Here is a 16,355-nt window from a genome sequence, read left to right on the forward strand (position 1 = left end):
GTTTACGAAAAAGAAAAGGGAAATTAAACATTCTCGTTCACTTTGTTTGTTTGTTTCTTTTTTATTTTATTTATTTATTTGTATGTGTGAAGTATCCTTTTTTGACCAAGTCATGAACCCAATCTATCTAAGTTGATAAAATAGCCCCACACAACACAATCTGGATACACTTTTTCTCTTTTTTCTTGGTTATTTGTTACAAAATCCAAAAATCATAGTGAATCTTATGATTTGGTTTGAGGGATCCAAGGCATTCATTGTTTTTTGTGAAAGCAAAAAAGGTTCCATAACATCACCATCACACCCACTAATTATTTTCAATCTCTCTCAAAAATTATCCATCAAATATTTAAATTTTAAGTTTAAGATTTGGACATCAAATTATATGGTTAATTAGGATTATTACCCAAAAATCAATTGGGTGTCAAATTTTATTTTATTTTATTTATGAGAAGAGATAGTATATATGATTGGTTTCATAATAAAAATTGGTGGGAGTTTGATGAGATCCGAGGCTTCAATTCCATTATTTTGATCAAAAGGCTTTATGAATGCAAGATAGTGACAATATTTAAAAGGATCATTTATATACCTTTTCTTTTGCTAAAGAAAAGACTGCAAAAAGATCAATGTGTGGAAACTTTGTCTCCATTTCCAGACCAGGCCCCAAAACTTTTCTAAATTCCATCTACAACCCTTTTTTTAGATAATTACGACTCCCATCACTAGAAAATTTTTAGGCCCCATATAATTTTCGTATATCATATTATTTATGTTGTAATTTAAATACTTGTTATAGGCCTATAGGCAAAATATACATTAAAATAAAGCAAAAAATCACATGTAAATGTTGCGAACAATTAGTAGATCCTTTAATCACAGTAATCACACTATAGATTACATGGTTTCGAGTCCACATAATATCGATTAAAACTATATATAATTATCTCCCATTTTTCTTCTACATAAAATACACATGATATCATATGCGTCTCTCATGTATATACACACACAGTGTGTGTGTGTAAAAGTACGTACATAATGGTTACTTTAGATCAATATATTAAACCTTAAAAGGCACATTTAGTGCCTAGCTAGCTCTTTACCTTTTCTTTTTTTCCCTATCCTTTGGGATTTCTCCCATATAAATTATTTCTTGATTATATATATATATAGATCATGCTTTTCTTCTAACGGCTATGTGATCATAATATGATCATTAATATAACTTTAGACTCGCTAATTTTTTGAAAACATTCACACACACATATATAAGCTTTCATCTTGTTGATACTCGTACGATAGATATCTATATAACATTGATGAGGTGACGCGCTCACCCATTAGATGTAATGAAACTCTAAATCCAATAGATAAACGTCATCTAAGCGATACTCACATAGGTGTCCATAAAATTAATTATATATATATATATATCATGGTTGGCTATATTTTACGTTTGCATTAAATTTCTATTGCCTTGGGATTAGCTCATGAAATATATATATATATATTATATAATTAGAATTTAATTCAAAAAGGATAAGCTGAATATGAAATATTGAAGCATATTATTTCAAAGCTACATTTAGTATACATTCCTTATAAAACGAGGCTAAATTGTGTGTAACAAATTGAGTAATCAAATGGTTACATCCAAGTTCCACCAATAGATTATTTATTTTTTCTGGCAAAACATTACAAGTTTGAACCAAACTACTTGAACAAAAAGCAATAGTGCTACAAGTCTTTTGAGATGGAAAAGAAATTCTTTTGACCACTTTATATATACCTCCTCCCTTGTGGAAGTTTCATATATCTTTTATGTTCCTAATTAATATTGGAACATTTTGATAATTGTGAATAAAGATCATTTACTATCTTTTGAGCATTGAATTTAGTTATATACAAAAAAAGATTTAAAATAAATATTTATAGTTATAAAATAACCAACTCCTCCGATCCATTAATTATATGTATATATATATATATTCTTTTGTTGTTGGTGAGATCATTCACTTTTATATCATTCATTCCATAAAGGGAACGAAGCTCGAGATGATCATGGTATCTTCTATCGACAAAGATTGCCACTAATTAAATAATTATTAGGATCGGACAAAAAGCTGTTAATTAGTACATTATCAAATTGATGGGGCTAAATCAAATTCAAAAGAATGAATATTTACATTTTCGGGAAAAAACCGGATTTCGTTCCTCTAGTTTGGGATTTGTCCCAACTTGGTCCCTCTTCTTTTCCATGTGCCAAATTAGTCCTTCTACTTTCAAAACATGTCCGATTTTAGTCCCCGCAGTTTTTCCAGGCGTTATTATTGACGGGAATTCATCACATGCGCTGCACATGACATTTTCTCTACCAAAATTAGACTCAAAAACCCTAAACCCATTTCTCTTCTTCTCGACCTGTCTGGATTCCTCCCCGACCCACCACAAAACAAGTTCGATTGCGATTTTATTTTCTGCTCAAGATTTTTTTTTAAATTTTTAAAATTGTTTTCTTCATTTATTTTTTGAGATCGTTTCCAGCAATATTTTGAACATGATTAAAGTTAGTTTGTATTCACTTGTGGCAGCATCTTTATATTAGTGTCAATGATATGCAAATGCGTTGAGAGATTAAATCTCATGTTACCTATTTATTTAATTTTTAAAAAAAAAATTAGAGGAATTTAATTTTTTGTTTTAGAATCAAAAATTTTCTGATCGTATTATATATATATATATATAATATTGTTATCTTCTATTTCTTTTTTAACTTTCTCCATTATTGTGATTGTCCAGAAATTAGTCGCTGGATTCACGCTAATCGAAAGCGGTGGTGATTTATGGACTATGGCTATACGAAGTAAACATTCTTTGGAATTCACTCCACATTATGGTAATATTTATATTTGAAACTTTTTCACTTTTAGTTTTTGTCAGTTAGATTAAATTTTAAATAACTTTATTGAGTGTGAATTCTTTTTTAAACAGGCTATATTGGAGAACCTACTTGTTTTACGATCAAATTATATTATAATGGTACAATGGAAACTAGTTTCCAGAAGAAATCATACAAAGGTGGGAGTGTTGAATTTTTTCGATTACGTTGATTTAGACAAGATAGGTTTGATTGAACTTTGGGGATATGCGGAGGAGGTCGGATGTACGGAGAAAGCTAAATTCAGATTTTGGCACAAATTTGGAAAAACATTGAATATTGGGAGATATTTGGACAATGACGAGACTGTTCTTGATATTATGAATCATATTCCTAGAAACTTTGAAGTAGAAATTTATATAGAACATGTTGATTGCGTTACAATTAATCAGATAGATGCGACTGTTGGTTTAGAGAAAACAGGACTTGACTTAGTGATAAGTGGTAGCCAGAGTGAGGATGATATTAGTTCAAACAATGATGAAGATACAGATGAATTTTGTGAAAGTGAGTTTGACTTTGAGGAAGACGATCAATTGTTTGACAATTTTGTTGATACGAGCATTCAAATTTCAGAGAAGGAAAATTTAGGAACTCGAGAAGATATTTCTATTGAGTTGCTGTCAAGAATGCAACAAGATGAAGGAGACGATGATTGTGCAAATAGTGGTGATATGGGAAGTGCTACTGATTCAGAAGATGATGATTCAAACAGATTTCTAGCTTATGACCCAAATGTAGATTCAAAAAATCCTGATTTGAAGCTTGGTATGATATTCAGTTCGAAAAAAGAGGCAAAGTTTGCTATCGAAAGTCATTGTATAAGACGAGGGATGATGATAAAGTTTGTGAAGAATGATAAGAGCAGGCTATGAGTTCGGTGCAGAAATGAAGGTTGTGGATGGGCTATTCTTGTGTCAAAAATGAATAAAGATTCTTGTTGGCAAGTAAAGACATTTGAATCTGAGCACAATAATTGTTATTGGAATTATAAAAATAAAACCATCTACTCAAGTTGGTTGGCCAAAACCTTTGCGAAGAAATTCAAATCAAATTCTAAGTTGGGGAGTAAAGAGTTCAGGCAAGAGCTATGCGATACTTTGAAGACAAGTATTACAAAGAAACAAGCTTATCTTGCAAAGGGAAAATCACTTAAGATAGTGGAAGGCAGTATAGAAGAACAATTTAGCAGGATGAGAAATTATTGTGCTGAATTAAAGAGGTCTGATGAAGGTGCTTCAGTGATTCTAAAGTTGACAGAAGATGATGTTAGTCCAAGATTTCAAAGACTTTATGTTTGTTTTTCTGCTTGCAAAGAAGGTTTTAAAGAGGGATGTAGGCCTGCGGTTGGTGTGGATGGTTGTTTTCTAAAGAGCAAGAATGAGGGGCAGTTATTATCAGCAGTTGGGCTAGATCCAAACAATAACATATTCCCTATTGCTTATGCCATGGTTGAAAGAGAGACGAAAGACAGTTGGATATGGTTTTTACAACTTTTGGACAATGATATTGTTTTTGAGGATCAACATGCTTGGACATTCATGTCTGACAATCAAAAAGGCTTGGTTCCTGCCTTTGAGCAATTGTTTCCAAATGCTGAGAATAGATTCTGTGTTAGGCACCTCCATAGCAACATGAAACACGATGGCTTTAGAGGTGTAGCGATTAAGAATGCTCTTTGGGCCGCTGCGAGAGCAACAAGAGTTGAAGTATTCAATAAACGAATGGAACAGTTGAAGAAAATTGATGAAAATGCCTATAAGTGGTTGGCGAAAAAACCTGAACATCACTGGTCCAAGTCATATTTCAGCACTGTTCCAAAATATGACATACTTCTTAACAATATGTGTGAATGCTTCAACAGCTTCATATTGGATGCAAGAGAAAAACCTATCATTCCGATGTTCAAAGCAATAAGAAATTTGTTGATGGTTAGATTTCAAAAGAACAGGGCAAAGGCTGAGAAATGGAATGGTGTAATATGTCCCAAAATTAAGGCCGTGTTGTCAAAATATTATTTGGAAGCATCTGGATATAGTCTCATGATGTCTGACGAGACACACTATCATATCTCGGGGCCAGACCAACAACACTCTGTGGACCTATCGAGGATGACTTGCAGTTGTCGAAAATGGGATTTGACAGGAATTCCTTGCTCGCATGCCATCTGTGCTATTTGGTGCAACAGAAAAGATCCAGAATCTTATGTACATCGTTATTACAGTGTCGAGACGTACAAACGAAGTTATTCGAGACCAATCATGCCCACTAATGGACCAGATTTGTGGCCTGCATGTCATTTAACCCCTCCGTTGCCACCGTTTAAAGAAAAAGTTGGGAGGCCAGCAAAATTGAGAAGGCGGGATCCAGATGAATTACCGGCTTTGAACCAAACAAAGCTAAAAGGTTTGAAACGAAATAACAAATGCAGGAGTTGTGGCGAGATTGGTCATAATCAGAGGAGTTGCAAGAGACCTAAATCTAGTGATGTAGATGTAGCGGCGCACCAAAATGAAGGGATAGAACATGAATCAGCACCTCAAGAATGTAATGAAATGGAAATAGGTCTAGCTACACAATGCAGCAGCACGATATCAGTTGCAGGTGGAAGAATCCTTCCCACCAAGAAGGTAGCACATGATGAGTTGGTTTCAAACAACAGAAAAAAACTACAGGTTATTAAATTTTATGCATTTTAAAGCAGAATACTATGTGTTCTGTCATCTGTGTGCCATATTAATGTTTTTTTTTAAATCTACATTATTGTTTACAGGTTAAACGTAAGAGTGCAAGTGGACTAAAGATTAAAAACAATTCTACCACTATATCATCAGTCCATGTAAGTGAAATGAATTGTCTATGATTTTTTTGTTCTTGTCGGATACATTTTAGTTTTGTAAATTTTATGTTTTAGGTTAATCACATATTCAACAAACCAGATCATGTAATTGTCAAAGGTGGAAAGAACTTTGTGACGGTAGCGGGACTACGAGCTTCATTAACTGACCAAGAAAAAAAAAACACAAGCATATTCATCAAGAGTTGCAAAGGAGAAGAGTGCCTCTTCATCAATGAAAGCATCCACTAACAAGTAGTAATATTTTAATTGTTATAAGTTTGTTATGGGTATGTTGGATTTATTATCGTCATTTTTGTTACTCAATGGGATGTGACGATCTTCTTGTTATTTGGGTAGGACAACTTTTTATTGGTGGATATCAATATGGTCATTTTGGCATGTGGTGATGTTTTTTTTTTTTCTTTTTTGGACAAAATTTTGTTGGTGAATTTTATGTTTTATGTTATGGTGCATATTAATATTGCTAATGAAGGTCATCATTTTTCAAATCATATTATATATCTCTACTCTAATATTTTTTTTAAAATATAAACATATTATTATCTATATTAAAGGAACAACATGATGAATTAAAAGATAAAAGGCTTCCAAGGAAACGTAAATACCTATAGATTTGGCACAATGAACTCATCATTGTGTTTATCACAATATTGTATACCTTTTATTTTATATTTGTTAATATAAAGATATTATCTAAAACAACGCACGACATGATGATTGTAAAAGTAAAAAAATTCAAATGAAATATAAACAATTGTATGTTAATACAAATGGACAGTAGTAATAGCAAATCTAATCTATCAAGTGCAAAAGAGTCAAATATACCATTTATCTCTTCAGATATTTCTGCAACTCTTAGCGTGTGATTGCGATTCTCAAGTGTTAAATTTTATTGGGCATCTAATAACTCGGCTATTTTTCAGATTTTGTTATTGAACAGTTGAACTTGAACCACAACCAGAAGTTGGAAAATTCTTGCCACCAGTGGGAAATTAAGCATTTGGAGGTTGTTTCTCCATATATATATCCCAAAAGCTTTCAATGCTTCTTTCTTGCTCCAAATGGCTTACCATTTACGCAAATTAACCCGCGTCTCATTAATAAGCACATCCAAAAAAGGAGTTAGTAAGTTGCAGATTTAATACACCAATCGATCCTACAACATTATGAGAGCCAAACTACCAGCAAAGTCTTGTAATAGAAGAGAAGAAAAAAATTGAATTAAAAGAAACAACAGTTTTATCTACATTACTTCATTCAATTTTTTACGTAAAATTAGATATATTTGTAGAAGGACATACAAAGCCTGATGTGAACGAGTAGCAAAGCAAGTCGCGAACGAAGCTGTTAGGTGGTGAGTTGGCGAGGACGTATCGTTGCTGGAAACGTGTAATCCACCCTAAAATTGTCGAATTCTAATGTATATTTGAGCATTTACAGCTTTCATTTGGGCGAATATGGGAGGAATCGTGACAAATCGAGAAGAGGATAGATGAGTTTAGGATGCTTGAATCTAATTTTGGGATAAAAAATGTCATGCGCAGAGCATGTGATGAATTCCCGTCAATAATAACGCCTGGACAAACGGCGGGGATGAAAATGGGACATGTTTTGAAAGGTGGGGGACTAATTTGGCACATGGAAAAGAAGAGGGACCAAGTTGGGACAAAGCCCAAACTAGAGGGACGAAATCAGGTTTTTTCCCTACATTTTCTATTACAAATTGAATGTGTTACTTCGTTTTTTTTTAATATTAATATATATAGTTTTGTTGCATGTGTTTTACTCGGATGTCCAATTTGTTTGTTTTTTTTTTCAAAAAAAGTTTTTGAGATGTTCGTGCAAACATCTCATGAAATGTCACATCAGTATTAAATGTTTTTGAAACGTTCGCACAAATACATCTCACGTCTCATTTATATTACCGTGCGTAACAAAACTCTCTCTATATATATTCTTTAGTTGCATGATTATATGTATGACAAGCTTTTATCCGAGTCTGATTCTGAATTCAAAAAAACAAGCTAAGGTGTCGATCTCGTAAATAGAAGGAAGGAAAATTGAAAAAGAAAAGAAGAAAAGAGTCCCCATCTTTTGGTCCTTTTTATTGTATCAATCATTTGAAATTTGCTTTATTCTTTGCTTTCTTTAATCACAAAATAATAATACCAAAGATGATAATAATAATTAAAAACAAAACAAAACAAAACAAGAAGAAGCTACTCTTAAATCCCAATTCCTCTAAACACAAACATAACATGTACATAGTTCACTCTTCAGTCTTCACCTTCCTTTTCAGGCTTTGGTAACTGTTGATGTTTCTTCTCTTTCTTCCTAACTTCTCACATAATTACAATGTCTTAATAATGACTCCACCAACATTTATGAGCCAAAAAATCCCATAAAATTGACACATTTTGATTGAAAACATTTTAAGTTGGAAGATGTCATATATAAATGTAATTAGGCTAGCTCACCATTTGTAATTGCTTCAAATAAATCTTTATTTCAATCTGTGTTTCTTGTGATATTTTGACGGATCAACTACTTTTCTCTCGTTTCTTTTTGGTACCCATTTTGAGTCCTTTTGTACCAATGAAGTATGCATATTTTATGCACCTTAAATATTGTTGTTACTTTCCAAAAAAGAAAAAGCAATCTAACTTCTTCAAATTTATCAATCCACCTTTATCCCTTGTACCAGTAAAAGATACAAGACAACTTAGCTTTGTTTCACATGCATTCACCTTTAACACAAATTTTCTTTAAAACAACTTTAGCATTCAAAACTAACAACAACAAGGAAAGCACAAACACACTTCACACTTTCATCTCTTATTAAAACTCAAACTTCCCATGCACATACTCAGTACTGCTCAAGATCATGAAACTCAGAAACTTAATCTACCTAGTTTTTCCATCATCAAGAAAATAGCACAACATCCTTAGAAACAAGCCTGACGTTTTCGAATTATCTTGTGAATTCAAAATCTTGAAACAACCATGAGAAGTGGAGGATACACACTTCAGCAATCTCTAAGCCCTGAATCGGCGGCTGTTGTTAAGCAAGCGATTGGTTTTGCTCGAAGGAGGGGACATGCACAAGTTACCCCTCTTCATGTGGCAAGTACTATGCTTGCTTCATCCACATGTTTGCTGAAAAGGGCTTGCCTTAAATCCAATTCTCATCCACTACAGTGTAGGGCACTTGAACTTTGCTTCAATGTTGCTCTGAATCGGCTTCCTACCGCTGTTTCCAGCCCTCTTTCAAACCCTCATTCTCATTTTCCGTCTCTCTCTAATGCCCTTATCGCGGCCTTTAAAAGAGCTCAAGCGCACCAGCGTCGTGGCTCGATTGAAAACCAGCAGCAGCAGCCAATTTTAGCACTCAAAATCGAGATTGAACAGCTGATCATTTCGATTTTAGATGATCCTAGCATTAGTCGAGTCATGAGGGAAGCTGGATTTTCGAGCACGCAAGTGAAAATCAATGTGGAGCAGGCTGTTTCCTTAGAGATTTGTAGGTCTAAGAGTCCAGTTCTAAGTTGTCCCTCCAAGGAAATTACCAAATCCTTGGTTCTTGGAAACGGTCTGTCACTCGGCAGAACCGAAAATTTGGCCAAGAACGACGACGTGACGAGTGTTTTCGAGGCACTGATGAACAAGAAAACAAGAAACACTGTCATTGTTAGTGAGTGTTCATCTACTGCTGAGAGGATTGTTAGGAAAGTGATCGATAAGTTCGACAGGAGAGACGTTCCTAGTGGCATGAAGTCCGTGCAATTCATAAGTGTCCCACTTTTTACGCTACAAAACATCTCAAAACAAGAGTTTGAAGTGAAGCTTGGAGAGCTGAGGTCCATTGTAAAAGCTTATGTGAATACCGGGGCGGTTTTGTACTTGGGAAATCTCGATTGGGTTTCTGAGTTCTGGTGTAATTATAGAGAGCAAAGCAAAGGCTTTTACTCATGCCCTGTGGAGTATATGATGATGGAACTTAGCAGATTAATCAATGGAGTTGGGGAAAACAGAAGATTATGGCTTATGGGAGTTGCTAATTTTAAAACTTATGCAAAATGCAAAAGTGGTCACCCTTCTTTAGAGACACTTTGGAGTCTTTATCCTCTTACAATCCAAGATAGCAGCAGCTTGGCGCTTAGTTTGAGCCTCGATGGGTAAAAATTATTTGCATTTTCTTATTTTTACAATGGGATGTTGGGATATATCTGCATTCTGATTTTTCAATGTTTCTTTTTACAGAATCATTATTTATGTGATTTTCGTTTCATTCGATGCAGCGAGACGTATGATCGGTTCAGCAAAGAGGCAGTTGATGATTCCAAGTGGCTATTTCACAAGGCTGGAGTCAAGAAACATCTGATTTGCTGTTCAGACTGTTCAGCAAACTTCGAGAGAGAAGCTCGAGGCTTGACGAGTACGAAACAAGAGTTCGCCGCTGTTTCTTGCAGCTCAAACTTGCCTTCATGGCTCCAACAGTACAAAAATGAGAACAAGGAACAGCCCAGCAATGATCAGGTAAACCTAGTTCTTTCATGTTTAAATAGAAAAATAATCATTATATTAATGAAATGAACTTATAGGTATCTGATATGTTTCTTGTTATATCATTAAGGTTTTTCAGGAATGTGAAAAAATCAAAGATCTTTGCAAGAAATGGAACTCAATCTGCACATCTGTTCATAGAAAACCTCATTTTCTTGAAAAAGTATTCGATTTAGCCTCACAATCTCCTTCGACCTCTATATCTTCAAATGATCAGAACAAATCCAATCTTCAAAAAAGCCTTCTGGATTGGCCGCTGATCTTTGAACCAAACAATGCACCTATTGAGCCCCAAATCCTTCTACACGAAAACGAAACCGAGGTTTCTAAACCATGTTTCAGGAACTACTTAACAGAAACAAAGCCGGACCTCTTATCTAACCCCAACTCTAGTCCTAATTCGGCTTCCTCTAGCGAAACAAGTGGAGATATGGAGCTAACACACAGATTTAAGGAGTTTAACTCGGAGAACATCAAGATTCTTTGCAAAACTTTAAAAAAGAACGCTCCATGGCAGAGGGATATAATTCCTGAGATAGCGAACACCGTCTTAAAGTGCCGGTCCGGGATGATGAAAAGCAAGAAGAACATGATCAAAAACAGAGAAAACAGAGAAGAAAGTTGGCTTCTCTTCTTAGGAGTCGATTCTGATGGGAAAGAAACAGTTGCAAGAGAGCTTGCCAGGACCATATTCGGCTCATACGACAGCTTCAACCCGATATATCTCAGTAACTTCACGTCAACCAGAGCCGATTCATCTGAGGAAGTAAGCAACAACAACAAAAGGGCAAGAAACGAGCACGGCGGAAGCCTGTTCGACAGATTCTTGGAAGGCGTCCGGGAGAATCCCAGTCGGGTCTTTTTCTTGGAAGATTTCGATCAAATGGATCACCATTCTCTCAAGTGCTTCAAAAGGGCAATCGAAGATGGGTTTTTCACACTTCCAGGCAGTGAAGAAGAAGTCGTTTTCAAGGATGCCATTGTCATCTTCAGCTGTGAAAGCTTTAGTTCTGCGTCAAGAGCTTGTTCCCCTCCAATCAAAGAAAGGGAATCTGAGAAAAAGACAGAGGAAGAATGTGGCTTGCTGGATTTGAACATTGCAACAGAAGAGTACATTCTTGGTGAGAATCATTCAGTCTCTGATAATGGGATTCTAGAGCTAGTGGATGAGCAGTTTGTGTTCAAAATTCAGGTGCTTTGAATTTGTAAGAAACAAAAAAAAAGTGCAAAATCTTTGTTTTGTTTTATATGTCTTCAACCTAAGAACTTTGATATATGGGGTGATGGTATACTTATGAGTTGTAAGTTTTATTACTGGATCTTAATCTAACCATATTGATATTATACACAATTATTTCCTTTTTTTTTTGGGTTCTTTCATGCATGTTATATATCATTACACTAATTGTAAGTTACTATATTTCGTGTCATGAATCAATATTTGGCATCTCTTCTATATTATTTACAAACTAATATATTATATTTGCCCATTTTCTTAAATATGGAACACATATTTACCATAGTCATAAAAATTCTCTTATGTATTAATCAATTGTTAATGTAAGTATGTAACAAGGAATGCTGCATGAGGTTTTTTGCCGTCCTGATATATTAGTTATTCTTTCATAATTATAATGAATACTAAATTTTTATCGAGAATAATAAATTCCAGTTATTGATTTGAATGGATTATTGATGATTAAATAATTTGGGGAAAAAAAAAATTGGCCAAAAAATGGTACTCTTATTCAAAATCAAACCATTAAAACACATTTTTACAGTAATTTTAATTGTAAAATTTATTCTTTTTTTCTTATATAATTAAAATATTAATCATCACCTTATTATATAATTGAGTATTGTAAGAAGGAATGAAATAAAAATAAAAAATAGTTTAAAGATGAGGAATTTTATCCGAAGAGGCCTTTCACATAATCGGGGCCGCTGAATCGGGCGGCGGCGGCGGCGGCGGCGGCGACCATCTCCAAGTAAAAAGTAGCAATTTAAACTCGTTCACGAATTAAACTGGGAGTTTCTCCTCCCTTTTGAGGTGCGTGAGCTACATCTCCGCGGTTGATGTTGCTTGGCTTATTTTTTGCGCTTAAACATGCTTGGCTTAATACGAATCACTGTTTTTTTGTTTTTTTGTTTTTTGCTTTTCTATTTATTTTAGTATATATCCATTGGTTTGAATTGATTAAAGTTTGAGTTATTTCGGCCCTTTTATGATGGGTCTGAATTTAGAATTTCTTTTTATGTGCTTATATAGGGATTACTAGCTTTTTGTTTTGGATTTGTTTTTGTCTCTCGGGCGCTATTTCATGTGTATTGAAGAGATTGATGAGTAGAGTGATGATGAAAGTGGTAAAAATGACAAGGCCCGTTTAGTGAGTTGATCAAGGGTGTTAAGGTTTTTTTCTGGTGAAACTTCTGATTTTCGAATTGTTACTTTAAGTTTTCTTTCTTTTCTTTTCTTTTCTTTTTTTTTTTTGGTTTTCTTCTTCTTCTTTTTTTGTTTTTATTTTTATTTTTGGTGAGATCGTTGTATGGTTCCAGAGGCAAAGAATGGCAAATATGTTGGCTGTCTGATTCCCTTGTCGGATAAGATTTTGTTTTTCTTTCGTATAAAGCAGTAACGGAGTCGTGAAGGCAGAAAGCACACTATAAGTCCTTTGTGTTACGATGTTCAGACTAACGTAAGTGTGAATTTAGTGTGTGCGCGCACACGTGTACACAAATATTTCCGGGCAGGGCCAGGTTCAGGGATTCTGGAGAAGGGGTCCAAAATAGGATAAGGGAGCCTCCTATAGAATTTGGGAGAGTGACTGTGTAATTGGGACGAAACTTGATTTGTTAACAAATAACATCCAAATTTTTAAATTTTATTTATTTGCGGTCTGATAGCATCTCCGTTGGGTTGCCAATATATAAATGTGTATTACGCAAAGTTCCTATGCATGCTCTACAACATCCCCATACGAGCATGCACTCAAGCATTACTATTTGATAGTTTGTGAATGTCATGCACTCTATGTCTATCTTTCTCTCGTGCTTATCTTCATAACTTATCCGTCAAAAAACTCTAGCTAGGCATGACTCATCTAACTGTATTCCTCGGGAATTTCTCATCATGGCTCTGATTTTCAAAGTAGCGGCGATAGCAATTAAGTTACATGTTCCACGGAATTAGAAATCTATCGTCCAAATCTATTATATATTTTGGCAACAAGAAAAATGTTTTGAGGATTTGAATTCTTTCTAATCGAATACGATATGACTTGGTATTTAAGGCATTTGAATTCCTCCTAATGTGTAATTTGAAATTCACATATCTTAAAATAAATCTATCAGAATCCCTATCGAATTCAAAAACCATTAGTCCAAACATAACCTTATTCTTGCTAGTGTCGGTAAATATTTTGGCCTGAGCCGATGCTTCAACCCTGTGGGTGTGACAAATAATTAAAGCTAAATTGGGGTTGGACCGTTGGTGGTGGCTTTTATCCCTGAAAAACAAAATAAAGGTTTTCTAGGAAAGTGCTCCATTTGGAATTATTTATGCATTACCGTTTTACAACACATGTTGGCCCATGAATTTGTAATATTTAGTCCTTTTTTTCTTGGTCATTGAAATAACACACAAGATCTGATGACAAATTGTCATTCTATATCTATTTCCTGAAGTTTTTTTTTCTCCGGAATGTCTTCTCATTGACTAAATTTGGGGTTTAAATGCTGGTTTGCAGCTCTAAAACTCCTTGTATATAACCTAGAGTAAGATGAGGTTTATCTGAAGTTAGGAAAAATAGGAAAGAATTTCTTACCTTCAATACTTTGAGGGATGAACTCATTAGTTTGAATAGATTACGCATATTGGTCATACGTAGGGGTTTTGAACTCCTAATCCTATCATGTCTGCACACCATAACATAGAGGGCCCAAAGGCAAAGTATGTGAAATGTGGAAAAGAGTCCATCACATCAATTTGCAGTAATAAAAAGATCACCTGTTAACTTTGTTTTCCCAGTATTGTTCCTAGCTTTCCGTCCTTCAAGTTGTTCTACATGATTGTTGCTTTGTTAAATGTTTGTTTTGGTGATATGGCGGAGGAAGTGCTTCTCATGTTGGAAGGTTAAAACACAGTTCTCTATATAGTGGTAGAATCTTTCCTTCTTGGTGGCATTTCTAATTTTTGGCTTGTTATTCCTTTTCTGTTTAACCTCTATAAACAATTTTTGTTTCATTTGTTCTTTCTTAAGGTTGTTTGTGGCTAACGAGATAATTCACCATGGCTGATGGTCAAGAAAATGATAAGAATATCGAAATATGGAAAATAAAGAAACTGATCAAGGCTCTAGAGTCTGCTAGAGGAAATGGTACTAGCATGATATCCCTTATCATTCCCCCTGGTGATCAAGTTTCCCGGGTCACTAAAATGCTGGCTGAAGAATATGGCACAGCTTCAAATATTAAAAGTAGGGTGAATCGTCAATCTGTCTTAGGTGCTATCACATCTGCGCAGCAGAGGCTTAAGTTGTACAACAAAGTACCCCCGAATGGGCTAGTTCTCTACACTGGAACTATAGTCACTGACGATGGAAAAGAAAAAAAGGTCACCTTTGACTTTATGCCGTTTAAGGCCATAAATGCTTCTCTGTACCTTTGTGACAATAAATTTCACACCGAACCTCTGTCTCAACTCCTAGAATCTGATGAGAAGTTTGGCTTTATTGTCATGGATGGCAACGGTACCCTTTTCGGGACCTTAAGTGGTAATACTCGCGAAGTGCTTCACAAGTTCACGGTTGATCTTCCTAAAAAACACGGAAGAGGTGGACAATCAGCTCTTCGATTCGCTCGTCTTCGAATGGAAAAGCGCCATAATTATGTTCGGAAGACTGCTGAGCTGGCAACTCAGTTCTTTATTAATCCTACTACCAGCCAGCCAAATGTATCGGGGCTGATACTTGCCGGTTCTGCTGATTTTAAAACTGAGTTGAGTCAATCTGACATGTTTGATCCTCGCCTGCAAGCCAAGATACTTAATGTGGCGGATGTGTCATATGGAGGGGAAAATGGATTCAATCAAGCCATTGAATTATCTGCAGAGATTCTATCCAACGTGAAGTTTATACAAGAGAAGCGTTTGATAGGGAAATTTTTTGAAGAAATCAGTCAAGACACTGGAAAATATGTTTTTGGTGTGGATGACACTATAAAAGCTTTAGAAATGGGAGCTGTTGAAACGTTAATTGTGTGGGAGAACTTGGACGTAAATCGTTATGTTTTCAAAAACAGCGTGACAAATGAGACTATCATTAAATACCTGACCAAGGATCAAGAGAGTGACCAGAACAACTTCAAGGACTCGGCTACTTCTGCCGAATTGGAGGTTCAAGACAAAATGCCATTACTTGAGTGGTTTGCCAATGAATACAAAAACTTTGGTTGTGCGCTTGAGTTTGTCACTAATAGATCTCAAGAAGGGTCACAGTTTTGCCGAGGATTCGGTGGCATTGGTGGTATTCTTCGCTACCAACTTGATATGCGATCCTTTGACGAGCCATCTGATGAAGGAGAAATTTACGAGGATTCGGATTAGGCTGACTCAGTGAACGCCGGTCCTGACTTACGGATGACCACCAAGAAATTTTGTGACCCCTTGGAGCTAGTGTAGCTTGGATTTTGAGTTTCTTGGTATTGCATCACATGGATTTGAATTTCTTTTTGACTCTTGAAATTTCTGTCACCATTACCATTTCTTTGACTAGGACTTGTTTTGTGATATTATATTTATGAACTCCAGCTGTGTGTTTCTATACTAATCACAAATGTGAGATCTTGGTGATTACTTGAAGCAAACTTTTATGATTTTATCAGTAAGTGAAAATTTGTATGATTTGTGTTCAAGAAACATCGATAGGTCCTTTGTGCCTACTGATGGTATAGAATGTGAGATAAATGAGAAGATGGTAGTAAATTTGATGGGAT

At 35.1% G+C, this 16,355-nt stretch overlaps 4 protein-coding genes across 8 annotated transcripts; all 4 read left to right on the plus strand.

Annotated features, from left to right (window-relative positions):
* Positions 1–2,366: 2,366 nt before the first annotated feature.
* LOC140867472 (uncharacterized) lies at positions 2,367–3,994 on the plus strand. Of its 4 annotated transcripts, none has more exons than XM_073272543.1 (4): positions 2,367–2,459; positions 2,803–2,899; positions 2,995–3,081; positions 3,518–3,994. In XM_073272543.1, the coding sequence occupies exons 2-4, from the start codon at positions 2,854–2,856 to the stop codon at positions 3,814–3,816; spliced, it is 432 nt and encodes a 143-aa protein (XP_073128644.1). In that variant the 5' UTR covers positions 2,367–2,459; positions 2,803–2,853; the 3' UTR covers positions 3,817–3,994. The 4 variants fall into 4 exon arrangements, with proteins under 4 accessions (XP_073128644.1, XP_073128641.1, XP_073128643.1 ...); XM_073272542.1 differs by lacking the exon at positions 2,367–2,459 and adding an exon at positions 2,512–2,569; XM_073272540.1 differs by having other exon boundaries at positions 2,995–3,994.
* On the plus strand, positions 3,865–6,183 carry LOC140861778 (uncharacterized). Its single transcript, XM_073264787.1, has 3 exons — positions 3,865–5,616; positions 5,715–5,780; positions 5,856–6,183. Exons 1-3 carry the CDS (start codon positions 3,865–3,867, stop codon positions 6,027–6,029), a joined length of 1,992 nt encoding a protein of 663 aa, XP_073120888.1. The 3' UTR covers positions 6,030–6,183.
* A 2,434-nt stretch (positions 6,184–8,617) lies between these two features.
* Positions 8,618–11,655, plus strand: LOC140865688 (protein SMAX1-LIKE 3-like). Of its 2 annotated transcripts, none has more exons than XM_073270404.1 (3): positions 8,618–9,976; positions 10,100–10,337; positions 10,435–11,655. In XM_073270404.1, exons 1-3 carry the CDS (start codon positions 8,805–8,807, stop codon positions 11,563–11,565), a joined length of 2,541 nt encoding a protein of 846 aa, XP_073126505.1. In that variant the 5' UTR covers positions 8,618–8,804; the 3' UTR covers positions 11,566–11,655. The 2 variants fall into 2 exon arrangements, with proteins under 2 accessions (XP_073126505.1, XP_073126506.1); XM_073270405.1 differs by having other exon boundaries at positions 10,444–11,655.
* Positions 11,656–12,254: 599 nt separating this feature from the next.
* Positions 12,255–16,215, plus strand: LOC140863463 (eukaryotic peptide chain release factor subunit 1-3-like). The gene is made up of 2 exons (XM_073266915.1): positions 12,255–12,414; positions 14,624–16,215. The coding sequence occupies exon 2, from the start codon at positions 14,653–14,655 to the stop codon at positions 15,964–15,966; it is 1,314 nt and encodes a 437-aa protein (XP_073123016.1). The 5' UTR covers positions 12,255–12,414; positions 14,624–14,652; the 3' UTR covers positions 15,967–16,215.
* Positions 16,216–16,355: the final 140 nt, after the last annotated feature.

The sequence above is a fragment of the Henckelia pumila genome, chromosome 4 (assembly GCF_033568475.1).
Source record: "Henckelia pumila isolate YLH828 chromosome 4, ASM3356847v2, whole genome shotgun sequence".
NCBI classification, from domain to species: domain Eukaryota; kingdom Viridiplantae; phylum Streptophyta; class Magnoliopsida; order Lamiales; family Gesneriaceae; genus Henckelia; species Henckelia pumila.

What these genes read in the sequence shown, in the direction of transcription:
- LOC140861778 (XM_073264787.1), top strand. Translation starts at nt 3,865, where the DNA reads ATGAATAAAGATTCTTGTTGGCAAGTAAAGACATTTGAATCTGAGCAC. An exon ending in ACAACAGAAAAAAACTACAG is followed by an intron (nt 5,617 to 5,714) that starts GTTATTAAATTT and finishes TATTGTTTACAG; the next exon opens with GTTAAACGTAAGAGTGCAAG. An exon ending in CCACTATATCATCAGTCCAT is followed by an intron (nt 5,781 to 5,855) that starts GTAAGTGAAATG and finishes TTTATGTTTTAG; the next exon opens with GTTAATCACATATTCAACAA.
- LOC140865688 (XM_073270404.1), top strand. Translation starts at nt 8,805, where the DNA reads ATGAGAAGTGGAGGATACACACTTCAGCAATCTCTAAGCCCTGAATCG. An exon ending in CTTAGTTTGAGCCTCGATGG is followed by an intron (nt 9,977 to 10,099) that starts GTAAAAATTATT and finishes CATTCGATGCAG; the next exon opens with CGAGACGTATGATCGGTTCA. An exon ending in AACAGCCCAGCAATGATCAG is followed by an intron (nt 10,338 to 10,434) that starts GTAAACCTAGTT and finishes TATATCATTAAG; the next exon opens with GTTTTTCAGGAATGTGAAAA.
- LOC140863463 (XM_073266915.1), top strand. Translation starts at nt 14,653, where the DNA reads ATGGCTGATGGTCAAGAAAATGATAAGAATATCGAAATATGGAAAATA.